General features: G+C 40.4%; 1 protein-coding gene across 1 annotated transcript; it reads left to right on the forward strand.

The window, feature by feature from the left end:
- The first annotated feature begins 607 nt into the window (after positions 1-607).
- evpla (envoplakin a) lies at positions 608-15,831 on the forward strand. The gene is made up of 22 exons (XM_028443761.1): positions 608-846; positions 4,380-4,479; positions 4,571-4,725; positions 4,953-5,076; positions 5,774-5,905; positions 6,010-6,051; positions 6,398-6,559; positions 6,676-6,783; positions 7,162-7,257; positions 7,417-7,527; positions 8,560-8,706; positions 8,784-8,935; positions 9,038-9,135; positions 9,463-9,635; positions 10,134-10,309; positions 10,456-10,594; positions 10,707-10,900; positions 11,154-11,304; positions 11,432-11,515; positions 11,645-11,752; positions 11,833-11,925; positions 12,029-15,831. Exons 1-22 carry the CDS (start codon positions 770-772, stop codon positions 15,401-15,403), a joined length of 5,997 nt encoding a protein of 1,998 aa, XP_028299562.1. The 5' UTR covers positions 608-769; the 3' UTR covers positions 15,404-15,831.
- The last annotated feature ends 207 nt before the right edge of the window (positions 15,832-16,038 follow it).

The following is a 16,038-nucleotide window of genomic DNA, read 5'->3' on the forward strand; positions in this document are numbered from 1 at the left end:
CAGTCCACTAACACAATCAAACCACAATAGACACAGATAACAATAACACATTTTCTTGACGTATCTCATTTTCTTGATGTGAGACATCTAATGGTTTAACAGATATTCCACTACCTGCATGAATGACCTATCACCGACACTCTGACATATGAACTCCTGAAATCGGATACAGAGGAATTAGGCTTGTGATTACATAGATCTTTTCTGAATGAATGGACGGATGCAGGAAATAGGTTAACATAGCACAACAGAGCTTAGCAGAAGCTGTAATACTGCTTCATACGCAATCCAACTTCTACACATTCAATCAATCCTGTACAGGGTCACACTCTTTTTGACACTTCATTTATCTTACATGACTGATTCTTATATTCTCCTGCCCTTAGGAAGGATACTTACATCTGTTTTACTCAAGCACCTCTGTATGCCTGATTTCAGGAGCCCTAAAGTCTAAGGATAGTAGGAAGATTGAATGAAGGCCGAAGGTGGGAGGAGGTGGAGTGAGACCAACTGGTCTTTCCGGTATTCCTCCTCTAAAAGGTGGAACTCTGGGCGTCAACACCTGTTGCCATGTGTGGGAGGAGCCACTAGTGTTTAACAGGGTTGATATGAGTTTGCGTTGACTATCTGCTGTTCTAAGTGTGTATCAGAAGGATCAGACAGAGAAGAGAGACATAGTGAGAGTGAGGAGGACACACTCCGAGAAGGAGTAAACACAGTCAAAGTTTTTTGTGGGATTCCAGCTTGGCACACCACCACTCGATCCAAGATGCTTCGTAAAAAGGAGTCCAAGGACAGCAAGGAGAGCAAGGACAGTACGCTCAAGCTCTCGGGCAAGATGAGCAAGTGAGTTTTTCCCCTTCAGTGACAATGTTCCTTGGCCTCATTTACACTTCCTCCTACCAGGCTTGGGACTGTGTCATGTTTCCACTTCTGTCCTCTTTCTCTTTATGCGTGTGTGTGACTTACGATTGACTTCTTATTACACAAAGGCTGGTTTCAAAGTGATTTACCTCCGTGTTTGCAAAAGGACTGTCCACATCAGTGATTTTCAAGAGCTGAGTTGTGTCATAGTTAATCCTGTGGGAGCTCAGTGAGAGTTTGAGGTCAAGTTTACTTTGTAAACAGGAGCAGGGACACTTTCTTTAACACACTTAAGTGAAAATATGTTTACTAAGAGAAGGTAGAGGGGTTTATTTGCTGGCGATACCATAAAACCACAGCAAGTACCTGTTTCAGATGTCTGTCAGACAGCTGGTAGCACTAAGGTGGCTGCTACTGATGCTCTCCCTTTAAACTCAACTCAAGATGGTATCTTCACTTCATTCATAGGTTGGTATTCAAAAAGCCACAATTTCAATCTGAAAACTTTTTCATTGTAAATCCAGGTGTGTTCTCACAGAATGGAATGACCACCCTGAGGTTTCACCTTTTTTCTGTCTGCTGAGGTGTGATATTGGGCTGGGCCACATGTGAACCTGGGCGTTGGTTATAAATTGGACAGTTTGGTGTGCCAGCACATTGTGTTCATAATTATTTAGTTATAGTAATGATTATAATACAGCAAAAAGAGACGGTATGCTTATTAAGTTGTTTCAGCTTTGGTGTAAAGTAACAGATGTCTGACTCTGATGAAGCTGACCACACCCTGTGTTACTAACAACATCAATGACTGGAAATACCTAAGATGAAGTTTAACACCTCTTGTTGGTTTTACTATTGACTTTTGGCTACTATAGAACAAGCACACAGGTGAACTCCTGCTGGGATGGGATTCATAGCCAGTTTCTCTCCATTGATGGAACATTCAGGGATCCAGGCCACATGTTGGCATAGGGGCAGTTCTCTGGAGGTGGACAAAGCTTTAAACCACATTTGATACCCACTAACCACTGACGCATTACTTCACTTCTTAATTGCACCACATAAACTGAGAAGAACAGCCTAATCAAATCAAGGAGTGTCCATCGTGTACCTGCAACAAACTAAAAAAATGTAGACAAGCCTTTCTCAATTATGTGGGATATCCAGTTTTTCTGCCTTTGAGTGAGATCGCCTGTAGCTGCTGGCAGGTTAGCTCCTCTGGCTGTCTCACTTAAACACACAGAGAACAAAACTAAATTAGCCCTTTTTGGCTCGTATTTCATCTTATTTGTTTAAGAAAGCTAGCTTTTTGTTTTAGAGATGTGATGATTCAAAATCAACTTTCATGTTCTCCCTTTAAAGTTCCTTAGCTGCCTTTGTCTGTCCAGCGTCGTCCATCATCTCACAGACCAGTCCCACCCTCAAAACATGTCACTGAAAACAAACACACGTGGCTTTATTAGCAGTCAATTCATGCAGCTTTTTAAAGGTGTGACTCATCACTCAACTTAGATGAAGGAATCTGTCGCCTAACCTATAGACAGTGACATTACTGATCTTTAAACACATTGAAAGTCATGTCATCAAAGCTTCACTGCGCCACACTGACTCTGCTATTATAATGAAGGGAGCCAATCCCTGCTGACTCAGAGGGTACACCCTGAACCAGCCATCACTTTAACATATGACTAATAATCACAGGTACGCAGTCATTCGCCACATGGTCATTTCAATGGAGTCCATTGATGCTGCAAACCGCACCACAATGCAAAATGTGTTTACCAAGTTAATCAGGTTTGATAAAACAAACTTTGATTAGATTCAATGGAACAAAGTATTGGTTTGTGGAGAGCGCGTTGTGGTGCGTTAAACAGTACCCAAGTCCAAAATAATGGCAGCATGCATAATAATATGTTCTATCTACCTGTGTGCAGGGCTTAGGTCTAGATTAGCATTGGGTTGCCTGGGAAAACAAGGCTCTCACACTCGACTCTTCTGCTACGTGGCCAGGAAAGAAGATTGGCTCTGTTACTCAGATAAAAGCTGCTGGGCGACATTACCAAAAAAAAAAAAAAAGTTTCACATTCATTCACATTCATAGACAGCCTGTGGTATGCAAGCGAGGTATGTTTAAGATTCTTGGGCTCAGTGTCACAGATTCTGCATTTTTTAAAAATGTAGTTTACGCTGTCGCAGTTCCTTAATCCTCATTGACTCACAGTAACTTCCTTTTGAACTTCTTTAAATAACAATCAAGTTTGCAGAACCCTATTCACAATGGTTTTTTCAGCTTTTTCTGCCTTCTTTTATTTGTTTTCTTTTAAGTTTTGCGTGCTGTCTTAGAGTAAAGAGTTTAGTCTTTTTGTGTAGATAAGTAAATAAGTACACACTTTGTGTTGCTGTGTGCAGGTTAAATGGAATTTAGGGTGTAGACTTAGCACATTAGGAGTGTTTCTAAATATGATTTTGTTTTGACAAAAAGGTAAAATTACACCATTTTCACCCTTTGCATTACAGGGTTAAAAATAGGTAAATTACAGGGCGTGAAAATGATGGCTAATGTTGGTTTGACATACACCCATAAAATTGAAAAATAATCATTAAAAATATTATGAAATTAAAATGCAAACACAGTATGGATCTACAAAATAGCAAATGAAAAACAATATTTTGACTATTTGGTGGTAAATGTTTCCCCTCTCCTGTGATAATTAATTAGATCAATTTAAGTTTCATAACCAGTTTAGAACTGAAGAAGCCTCTTAGATGAAGGTGAATTGTCTTCAAGAAAAACTCCACACTTCAATCCCACTCACAAAGTTCAGCAAGATTACATTCACCTGCTCCTTAACTGGTACCCTCTTAACAAATGTCATTAGGTAATATCATCCTCTATTCTTCACTCAAACCCATCAACCTCATTTTTCCACAAACTAATATCCAATTGTTAAATTGGTGCAGTGAACCTCCTAAAGCATTTAACTATCCCCTGGCATTTATTTAAAAGAAAACATGATGAGAAGAGCCCAGACAGTCACAACCGGAAGGGACGGTCACACTCAGACCTTGAAGAATTATTAGAATTTCAGGAATGCATCGGGTGTGGCTCGGATGCTGCAACTGTCCTGTAGATGAACCTGCACCATGCACGTTCATCAAAGCTGCACCATCACTATGTGATATACCAGCTTACATCGTCCATCAGGATTAATGTGCATCAGTTCATGAAGGAATGACAAAATATCCAGCAGCTGATAGCAAGTTTAACAGATAAACCATGCTCCAACTTTTCCCTATAAGGGGACTTTTAATGTCAAAACAAAAATCAAGTATTTAGAAAAAGTCCATGAGGCTGTTTTGAAAACCACCATCTAATTGGTTTTTCAGGTTATTCCGATATGAGTGTTAAGATGTACTAGGAGTAGATTCTCAGATGTGACACCTACTTGTATCACTTGAACTCATGAGTACTGTTTGAACTGGGCCTGTGATCTTCTCCTCTCTTTTCCCTGCAGGGCCCAGGCCAGCAGCTTGGCCCTTCTGGTTTCTCAGATGCAACAAAATGCAGATAAAGTAGAGAAAGACATCCTCCGGGCTGAGGATCTGCTGGCTGTGGTGAGAAACAAACACACAAAGTGAACACACATTGTTACCCCACAGCGTCCTTCCGTTGTTGTCACCTTATTCTGTCCACTATGTCCACCAGGATGCTGAAAACGACAAGAAGGAGCAGCCCTTCGAGCATCAGTCCAAGGTCTCAGAACATCTGACCGAGGCTGAAGGCCTAGTGAAGAACCTTTTCCTGGACATTGACAAACTCAAGAAGCTTAAACACCCACAAGCCAAAGATATTGAGACTGAGTGAGTGAACACAAAGCTCAGTGATGAAATAATATAAATTCATGAATTTAGGAAAAGAAATAGAGAGATGAAAACATGTGGTGATTACTCAAAATGGTTCAGCCTTGAAATAGAATCTGCAGGAAGGGCTTCATGTTTTTACTCCATAATTCTGTCTTTGGATTTAAACCCATATTATTCACATATTAACCATAGCTCTTTCCTCACCTGCTCTCTGGTGTCTCCAGCGTCTGCCATCTTCACGAGCGATGGCTGAAGGACTGTCTCTTCTATCGAGACATCTACGAGCAGATCGATGATGTGTCGCTGATGCCCAGGATTGACTGGGGACCTGTTTTCCGTGAGAAGCAGGTTAGCTTGATGTGCTAGCCCTGTATCAACTGTTGAAAACCTTTGAGTTTAAGTGTCTGTTCTTGTTTTTTTTAAAGCATAGAGAGTCAAAGATTTTTTTTTTTAGTTTTAGCTTGCAGCTCACAAAAACATGTTAGCCTTAGCATGCTAACATTTATGTCCCGCCCTTTCACATGAACTCACCCATAACTCCAAATAACCATGTTAGTTCTGATTAAATTTAGTCTTTGGAAACATTTTTCTCTTGTTTATGTTTGTAAATGTAAATCATCATGTTTGACTTTAATCTGCTTCAGTCTCTCAATTTAATTCTCCTTGTTTAATAAATGATGAAAAACTAGGACTTTTTATGGTCTTAACCATCATTACATGCAGCTACATGAAATACAGGTGAAATTCAGTACCCAGTACCTGACTTAGCCCAAGTTATTAACATAAATATAGTCATAGAATAACAATCAGAAATAGGGAACTAATGAGAAATAATTATAAGCAAACAAAGACAAATTGAGCGAAACAACTACACAACCAGTTAAACACGAAAAAACAACAACATTTAATTAGCATTTGAAAATTAAAGCTTTTAATAGGACTTGATGGTTTTAATTCGCAGCTTTTCACAGCTAAGAGAAAAAGCTTTGCCTGCCTGTTAGATCTCCTCTCTGATATAAGGGACTGCACTTCTCTGCCGTTTCAGAAATCAGTGAATAATGAGCAATTCGGCCCCTCCATCGGTGACCTGGAGAAGCAGATCGCTAGTCACAACATTCTGCACAAAGAGCTGGAGTCCTACAACTCTCAGCTCTGCGTCAACTCGGCTGGCAACAAGGTAAGCAAGTGTTGACACGAGCAACACGTACATTTTACAAAATGGGTGTCTGCACTGAGGAACAACAATGTTTGCTGATGGCACATTGTACTGTTTGTTTTAAGGAGAAATACACTGCTCTGAAGAAAGAATACAACACTCTGCTGGTGAGGAACAACTCTCTTTGGCTTTGGCTTTATGACTTATTGTAAGACAAAAAAAAAAATCACAACAAAATAGGTTTTCACTGCACAATTTTTAAAAAACATTTATTTCAATAAAATGTTTAATCTGGCATAAGTTGAATCCAATATGAGATCCAATGGTTTAAAAGTCAAAAAGTTCCTATTTTGCTTATATTTGTTTGTTGAAATTACATCATTATACCAGCTCATTAGCCCTATTTTTAATGATATCTGAAGGAAAGTGGTAAATCGGGCTTTTAAATTCAATTTAAATTGAACAAAATATCGTCTCTCAACACCAATAAACCTCCTTTCTGTCTATCCACAGGAAAACTCCAAATGGCGTCGCCACTACCTGAACAGCCTGTATGAATACATGCAGGGCAGCAACAAGGAGCTCAGCTTCCTAGCAGAGGAACAGGACAAGATCAAGAAGCAAGACTGGAGTGACCGCATCGCAGACCCAGCCGACGTGCGCAGGCAGTACGAGGTCAGGATACTCATTGGTTGTAGAAGCTACATTTTTTTTGTGCTCTTGTGATCTACAGCTCATGTAGAAGGGTTAGAGGTCTTAATTAACTGAAACAATTTCAAATGATGACACAGAACTTCAAGAACAACAGTCTGCTTGGCCATGAGAGCGAGGTGAACAAACTCCAGGATGAAGGAGACAGGCTGATTGAACTGAAGCACCCAGCTAGTGATGCCATACAGGTAGGAGGGTGGCTTGAAATCAGAGTGTTGAACAATTAACTTTCAAATTGCACAAATGCATTGCTTGATTGTGACTTTTCAGAACACACTAAGTTGCTACAAGCCTTATTGTTGAAATATTTTTTTTTGATGAATAAACATGTTTTATGTTTTTACATAACAAAAAAGTGTCTTATGTATACATACATCTGATCATGTGGGGGTAAAACTGTGTGCTAGAATGGGGGCATCTTGTTAATAATTCAGCTTGAACAACGAGCACTCTTCGTAAAAGCTTTTGCTTAATCTGCTTACTTGTTTCACCCTGAAACACTGTCAGGATATTTTCAGATGATTGAATCTGAATCTCAATTCTGACTCTCCACATTAAATTTTCAGCGCGAAAGAGATGCTGTGCGAAACGAGTGGCAGAAATTTCTCAACCTCTGCATTTGCCAAGAGACACACCTGGACAATGTGGAGGAATACAAAAAGGTAAGTGGCAGCACTTTTCATTATGTTTTGGGTTGCACATGCAAATAAATAGAAACTTCTACCTTCTGCATTGGATTTACAGTACCAGCTGTCCATCCTCTTTTGATAATATGCACAACTAAATCTGAGCTTTCTGCATTTCTTTTTTATTTTTTTCAGTACCAAATGGACAGTGAGCATCTGTCAGAGTCACTGACCAAACTCAACAACAGCTTGGACCCAAAAACTGTCGCCAAGCAGAGCAACACAGAGACAATGCTGAAGCTCGAGGTAACGCCACACAGACATGGACAGATTTAAGAACTACTGATCAGTGTAAGACAGACAAAGTCGGCCAGTGTCTTCGAAGTGTTTTAGTTTAAGTACAACAACCCAAAACAGTTTTTTGGAAGAGAGCAACATGACTTCACTAATGTTTTCTTTGCTGTCAATTAACAGAAATGTAAAAAAAACCTTAAACATAACTAGGGGTGTCCCGATCTGATATCAATGTTGGATGTCGGTCCGATATCAGCCTGAAAACGAAAATCGGATATCGGATTCAAATTCCCAAATTTCCGATTCTTTATTTTGAAATTTTTTCCCAATTCATTTTTTATTTATTTCATTCAATTATAGAATACTGTAGATATTATGTTCAAGGTTAACATGTATGTAACCAATTGGTTAATAATAAATGGGTCAGTTTTTCTCATACCTACTGTTGCTGACTATTGTCCTTTGTTTGAGTAACATCACTTGATCAAGCCTTTTCTAACATTCCACACTACAAAATAAGTATTTATTTTATTTTTTTAATTAAAGAAGAAAAAAAAATTCATGCTGATATCAGATCAATATCGGTATCGGCCGATGCACAAGACTACAATATTGGTATCATATCGGAAATGAAAAACTTGTATCGGGACATCTCTAAACAAAACAAAGTCTTAATCGGTTTGATTGGTAACTGAAATACCAATAACTTAATGATAATCATACTACTTTCATTAGCCACACTGGGACACAATGGGTAATGCCGCTGTCTCACAGCAGGAGAATGTGGGTTCAAACTCTGATAATGCCATTCTTTCTTAGTGGAGTTGACTGCTGGTACCCATATTTTCTTTCCCAATCTCATTTATCATTTACATCATGCGAAGTTTGGTTAACTTTATATATTGTCATGGAGCTATACACACACACGTGTATGTACTGTATATAGTCGAGTAAAACAGTACATAGGCTAACAGTGTGTGCATTGAGCTGCTGTGCTCTTAGCAAAGATCTATTATGATCTACTTTGTGCCTTCAACCCTTCAGGCGGAGGAGAACACGGTCCAGAACTGTGAGCAGCTGCTGTCTGACCTGAGGAGGCGCAGCACCACCATCCCTCCTCTCAAACCTCGCCGCAATCCCCCGACCAGGCCCATCACCGTGGAGTCCCTGTGCGACTGGGAAACAGATGAGGTGACAATTTGTTAGATGGAAAATGCCTCACTCTTTCACAGCTTTTCTCACAGATATGTTTCTTCTACACTATTCAGGGATCCCTGTCAAGAGGTGAAAAGTTCACCCTTAAATCTAATGCTGATGAAAACTGGGATGTTGTCACTTCCAACGGAGAAAACAAAAACTTTCCAGGAGTTTGCTTCCTAATCCCACCACCTGACCCTGATGCTATTGATATAGTGGACCTGTAAGTTTTTCAAAGTTCAGATGGAGAAGAAGTACAGACACCAACAACACTGGAAACCATCTGTAGAACATATTCATGTCCTTTTCCCTCCTCTTTCATTAGCTTGGGTGATGAGCTGACAGATATTAAGAAGAGAAGAGCTGCTCTGGCATCGTCACTGAAAAATCACAAAGCTGATGTTGCTAGATCCCAACAGTCAGGTACATCTATTCAATTCAATTCAATTCAACTTTATTTGTATAGCGCAATTTACAACAAAGTCATCTCAATGCGCTTGTCAAAATATAAAATTCATAATAAGAAAGAAAAAACCCAACAAGATTCACATGAACAAGCATTTAGCGACAGTGGGAAGAAACAACTCCCTTTTAACAGGAAGAAATCTCCAGCAGAACCATCTATAAATGAAATTCCTAAGCATCCAGTGTCATCATGTAGACTGTTCTGTGTCTTATTGGGCCATGGTCCCACTGTGCAGACACCACTGTAAAGCCCTGCTAATATCAGTTTCCTGCTTTCTCATTCAGCTCCTACGTCCTCTGCTCCACTGGACCCCAAAATGGCCGCCCTAGCTGAGCAGCTGGACAAGCTAGATGGGGATCTGGGTAATACTGAGCAGAGCATGCTGAATAACCTGCGAACACCCTTGGACCGAAGCAACCCGTCTGGAGATTTGGCAGACAGGCTGAGGAAGCAGGAAGTGAGCAGAACACAATCAACCCAAAGAAGTTATTGATCAGATGGAAAAAAGTGACAATTTAAACTTAAATGTCTGAGTGTTGTTGCTTTTATGTCCTTGTGACAGTTTGCCCACAAAAACATTGGTATGCATCCAAACCAACAGCCCTTCAGCACACCCGCAGCATTAAAATGTGTAGACTTGTTTTTAGAAGTTTCCTTCAAGCCTCATTGTGGTTCACCACAAAACACTACATCAGCTGATTAGTCCTTACCCCAGGCTGTTTACATGGGATGTGATGACACTGTAAACTCAAGAGAAACAATTTAAATAAAACCTGCTTTACTAAGTAAAGCAAAAATAATTGCAGTAATATTTGTAATAGTAATACATCTTTAGTGCGACAAAGAAAATTATTACACAGTATTGGAAGTCACACCTGATCATTTTTAATGGAACAGTGATTGGAAAACACATTAATGTAGGTATTGATGTATAATTCACATTCGCTTTTTGCAGCAAGCTGCCAATGCCCTGAGGGCTCTGGAGCAGCAGAGGAAGGCTGCTCAGGCTGATCTGCAGCCACTGCTTTCCAAGGATCCCAGCGGCACTTCTACTGGACTGCCACTTAAACTAAGTGCGGCCAACAACAAATATGACAGCATTGCTGCCTTAGCAGACCTCTATGCTAAAAAGTAAGAGCATGCTTTCTTAGTTTGGGGGATAGAGCGTTAAAATGATAACATGTAGTTATCATCAAGAAAAAAACAAAAACAATCGCTCTTTTGATGTTTTAATGGAGCTGGCCCATTATAATTCATAACTCTAATCTTTCTCTTAGAGCAAATGCATCACTCGAACTGGAAAACCAGATCACAAAGGTGGATGGTCTCGTTTCTGGATTGGAGAAAAATCTGAGTGAAGATGGTCCAATTCCTGATGTCCCAAATACAATTCAAGCCCGCATAGAAGACATTCAGGTGAAGAAAACCCACATTTACATATCTGTTAATTTACCACTCAACAAACAACACAGCAGCTCAGATTTCATACATAATCTCTAAAATCATATCTCTTGTTTCTTTGGATCAGTACCAGAAAAATGCTGTGGCAGCGTCTCAGGGTGACATGAGGAAGCTTGGTAAAGATCTGGAGGCCACTGAGCAGCTTTGCAGCTCACTGCAGCAGGGGTACCAGGAGTACTGCCCGGACATCGAACGTCAAAGAAAAGAAGTCAAGCAGCTACAGAATCGTTACGCCAACGTTGCCAACCAAGTGAAGGAGAGGTGAGCAGTGACTGTGATGACAGTGTTTTAGTCACTTCTATCTATTACAGTTTTTTTTAAACCATTGACATTTGGTTTTCACATCATGGTGTTACAAGTATATCAATCTGAATCTCCTAAAAAATCTATAAGATACTGACAGCTCCCTGAAACAAAACATGCCATATTATTACATCAGAAAACTACTGTGGCTTCATACAGAAACAAGTGAGAAATGCATATAATGCTTTGTGCCTATGATTTTTTGCTTTAGAGAAAGCCTTTTACAAGAGGCCGCAAGCAAGAACCAGGAGTTTCAGAACACGACCAAGGGACTGAAGTCCTTCCTGAATAATCTGCCAAAAAATCAGATAAACTCCACTGACGATTTGTCTGAGATTGCTTCCAAGCAGAGCTCCCAAGAGGTGGGATTCTCTCCTTTTTACAAAAATAGTGCATTGCTTGTCCCTTTGTAGATCAATATCAATGTACATTAAAAAAAATCTTAACTAGCAATAAGTTATGCTTACATTAAATAACTTTTCCCTTTAGAGGGTGATGGAGGACCTGAAGCGAAAAGAAGAAGACATGGACAGAGTTTCTGACCTCTCGCAGGACCTGCAGAATGTCCTTAATGTAAGAAAACAGTAAAGCATTTATAAATATAGCCAGTGTGCAGCTTTACTCTGTATACTGTCTTAAAGTTTTAAAACAGTCATTTAAAACAGGAATAGAAACAAATACCTTTTCTTTTTTTCTGCACAGGAATACGAGGCTAATGTTGACAAGTACAACACAATACTTGAAGATGGTGGTGCCACTATTGCAAAAAAACCACATCTAGTGACACTTGCTGATACTATTCAAAAACAAGTAATTCTTTTTCTTTAACATAAACAAAAATATTTCCATTTAGTTAGAGATTGTTTTGACTAAGAGCATCTTTATTGCAGGAAAAGGATCTGGTGAACTGCTACGCTGAATCAAAAGCTGAAAATGCCCAGCGTCAAAAACAGATGGGCTTGGCCAATAATTTTCTTTTACAAGTAGGTGAACAGTGCACAAACACAAAAATGGTGATTGATAAAGAGCATGGCTATTATACTGTGATCTTTATGCACTATGAATAATTTTCTTCTCCCACTGTAGAATGAAGAGAAGGTTCAAATGGTGGCACAGCAGCAGGTACAGCGTGAAAATATGCAAAAAAGTGCATTTGAGTTGGATAACCTTTCAAAAGAGCTGGAAGATGAGAGGGAGAGGACCGCTTTCACTGAGACAAACTTGCGCACCTTTAAAAACAGACTTTTGTCACTGGAGAATCGAAGAGGTGTGGAGCGCATTGAGGAGAAAGAAGTCTTGCAGTACTATCGCGATCCAAAATTAGAAGGTGATCTGACAGAGTTCAAGACCAAGCTCCATGAAGAGACCCTCAAACGCAGTACTATCCAAACTGAGGTTGAAGTAATTAATAGCAAAGTCACTATACTGGAAGACAATCGAAAAAGCACTCCTCCAAAACTAGCAACAAGAGAGGTGACAGAGTTTGAGAAAGATCCTCAACTGGATATAGAGGCTGCAAGGTTGAGAGATGAAATATCCAAACTTAGAGATGAAAATCGAGTGAAGGAAGGAGAGCATATTCAGATGAAGACGGAGGTCACAATTCTCCAGCAGAAGAGACCTCCAATTAAGGAAAGGGTGGTGAAGAAGGAAGTAGTCAAAGTGGAAAAAGACCCTGAGATGTTGAAAGCGGTTCGAACATTTGAGACAGAAATTTCTGATGAGTCCAACAAGATCAAACTCATCAATGATGACGTCTTTCGGACAAGGCATGAAATCAACGCACTGGAGAGGCTGATTCCCAACATTCCACCAAAAGTCATTACTAAAGAGGTCAAAAAGGTTGAACAAGACCCAGAAATGATCAATGAATCCAAAAGGATTCGAACAAGTATTGAAGAAGAGAGGATTGAGAACAACTCTTTGTACAAAGAAGTGCTAGAGCTTCAAAGCCACTACAGAGAAGTTCAAGACTGGAAACCAAAAGTTGAAGTGAAAGAAATTGTCAATGAGATCTACCAGATAGACCCAAGCACAGAGAGGGAGATATTGCGTCTCCGCAAAGACATCCAAGACTACGGGAAAAAGTGCTCTGATTTGGACAGGGACATCAGCCAAATAACAAGTGAGGTGAATGTCCTTCGTTCTGAGAAGCCAAAGGTAGAAATGAAGGAAGTTCTTCAAGAAGTGATTAAAGAGGAAAGAAGCCCAGAGAATGAAAGAGAGATTCAGAGACTAAATGACCAGGTGAACTATCTACACACTCGTTACAACACCCTTCAAGACCAGGTTAGACTGCTCAGCAAGGAGAGAGACGAATGGAAGACTGAAAAGTCCAAAATTGAGACCAAGCTTATCAACAGGGAGGTCATTAAGTATGAGTCTGATCCATTACAAGAGAAAGAAGCTGCCCGTTTGAGAAAGAACCTTCGAGAAGAGGCACAGATGCGACGATCCATTGAAGAAATGGTGTTTGACCTGCAGAATAAATACATCCAGCTAGAGAGGCAGAGGCCGCAGGAAAAAGTAGTTGTCCAGGAGGTTGTGCGATTGCAGAAGGACCCCAGGCAGGTGGTTGAACATGAGAGGCTCAGCAGGAACTTGGATGATGAAGTAAAGACTCGCCGTCAGCTGGAGTTAGAGCTGCAGCAGTTAAGAGCAAAAGTAGAAGATTTAGAGCGGACCCTCAGACAGAGTAATGAGCGCCAAAAAAGAATTCAAGCAGAATCTGAACTCAGAGAGATAAGGCTCCGCATCACGCAGCTGCAAAATGCCCCACCTCCTGTCGAGGAAAGCATTGTTGTTGAAGAGGTGCTGAAGGTTGAAAGAGATCCAAAACTTGAGAGGATGACAAGTGGTTTAAGGACAGACATGGACAAAGAGACCAGTGAGATTCTGCGCCTCCAGAGAGAAATACGCAACCTCACTCTAAAATTAGAAATCCTGCGTAAAGAGAAGTCGGGAGAGAAGACGGTGTACAAAGAGGTTGTCCGTGTTGAGAAAGACCAAGCAGTTGAAGCTGAAAGGGATCGTCTTAGGGAACAAGTGTCTCAGAATAAATTTGCTCGACAGGACCTTGAGGACGAAATAAGGCGTCTTAGTGAAAAAATGAACCTTCTACGGAACTCCAAAACCAGCTCTTCAAGACAGGAGACAACCCTCACTTTGAACAGAGACACCTTACAGAGAGAGAAGGACAATCTCACTCGTGAACTCAGAACACTGGAGACCACAAGACAAGACATCAGTTATACTTTCCAGCAACAGAGTCGAATTGTTAGTGAGAAAACGCAGATGAGCAGACAGAAGAGCCTCAGGATGGATTCTGAGGTCCAGCGCATGGAGAGAGAGATCCTGGACGAAAAAGATCAAATTCATATGCGCGACAGCACCATCCGTGAGCTTCTGATGACTCTACAGAAAGAAGAAAATTCAGAGACGAGAACAAAAGAGACAAACGTCTCCACTAAAATTACCATCTTAGATCCAGAAACTGGCAAAGACATGTCTCCTTATGATGCCTATGTGCAGGGCCTGATTGATCGTCAGCAGTACATTCAGCTACAGGAGCTAGAATGTGATTGGGAGGAAATCACCTCAATGGGACCCGATGGAGAAGTATCTGTACTACAGGATGGCAAGAGTGGAAAGCAGTACTCCATCAAAGACGCCCTGAAGGAAGGCAGACTTACAGAGTATGATGTGCAGCAGTACAAAAAAGGCAAAATACCCATCTCTGAATTTGCCTTGATGGTAGCAGGGGACAACAAGAAGCAGCCTCAGATGAACTCCATCCTTACAAAGTCAAAAAGCTCTTCCTCCCCTCCAGAAAACGGTCCAGTTGCTGGAATAATAGATATTGATACAGGCACATGCTACACAGTACGCAGTGCTGCTATGCGTAAGCTGATCGACTCCGCTACTGCCCAGAGGCTGTTGGAGGCTCAAGCAGCAACGGGTGGAATAACCGACATTCAAACTAAAGAGAGATTTTCTGTGAATAAGGCAGCTACTAGAGGCCTCATTGATGAGAGCCAACACCAGAGGCTGCTTAATGCCCAAAAGGCTTGCACTGGAGTTGAAGACCCAGTGACAAAAGAGCGTTTATCTGTGGGAGAAGCTGCTCAGAAAGGCTGGATGCCACAGGATAATGCCATACGCTACGCAGAGGCCCAGTACCTGACAGGGGGGCTGATCGATCCCAAAACTGGGAAAAAAGTGAGCTTCATGGATGCCATTAGTTCCAATATGATTGACAGCACCATGACGAGGAAGCTGCAGTCCGATTCAAACTACATAAAGGATATTGTGGATCCTATTACGAAGGAGAAGATCAACTACAAACAAGCCCTGGACCGCTGTAAGATAGACCAAGAATCCGGCTTACGAATGCTGCCCGCCTCTTCCAAAGCATCTGCTTACAATTCAAATTACAGCTATAATAAATACGCAAGATTCTAGGTGTGTTTACTATCTGAAGGTTACTAGTTAGCAAATCTTGTTAAAAATGTACATCTAGAAAAGGGAAAGCAATAGGATATCCACAGATGACTTACAATGTACATTTGACTTAGGAAAATCTGCTACTGCAAAGCTTTCTGTTTAGCCACTGATTGCTGCTGAGATCCATGTGTTTACCAGACCTAATAAGGGCTCTTTTTATTCTTTCATGATTTAATTTAAAAACAGAGCTTTACGGCAGGTTTTTTTGTGTGATAGTATTACAATATCTGGGACATTGGGACATGGTGCAATGATGTTTGGTGGGAATGATTTTATTCTGTATTGCCTGTGGGTTCTTGTTAACACTATAGACTTTCAAAATAATATTGTTTATGAAGAAATTATGTAATTAAAAAAATTCAAATTAAATTATAATGGTTGAAAAACTGGTCTTTGTATTTAATGCACTGAAATACAAAAGTTCCATATAATATAAAAAGTACAATGGAAAATTAAAAAAAACACACACTGACAGACCACAACTCACTTTGTTGGAAAAAGCACCATTTTTCTAGAAACCGACTGGTGGCTAAAATAATTTCCCAGTATTCTCCCCATACGTATAAATCATTTGACAAAAGACTAAACCTGTT

This window comes from Gouania willdenowi, chromosome 1, assembly GCF_900634775.1.
Source record: "Gouania willdenowi chromosome 1, fGouWil2.1, whole genome shotgun sequence".
Taxonomy (NCBI): Eukaryota; Metazoa; Chordata; class Actinopteri; order Blenniiformes; family Gobiesocidae; genus Gouania; species Gouania willdenowi.

What these genes read in the sequence shown, in the direction of transcription:
- evpla (XM_028443761.1), top strand. Translation starts at nt 770, where the DNA reads ATGCTTCGTAAAAAGGAGTCCAAGGACAGCAAGGAGAGCAAGGACAGT. An exon ending in CTGAGGATCTGCTGGCTGTG is followed by an intron (nt 4,480 to 4,570) that starts GTGAGAAACAAA and finishes TATGTCCACCAG; the next exon opens with GATGCTGAAAACGACAAGAA. An exon ending in GCAGACCTCTATGCTAAAAA is followed by an intron (nt 10,310 to 10,455) that starts GTAAGAGCATGC and finishes TCTTTCTCTTAG; the next exon opens with AGCAAATGCATCACTCGAAC.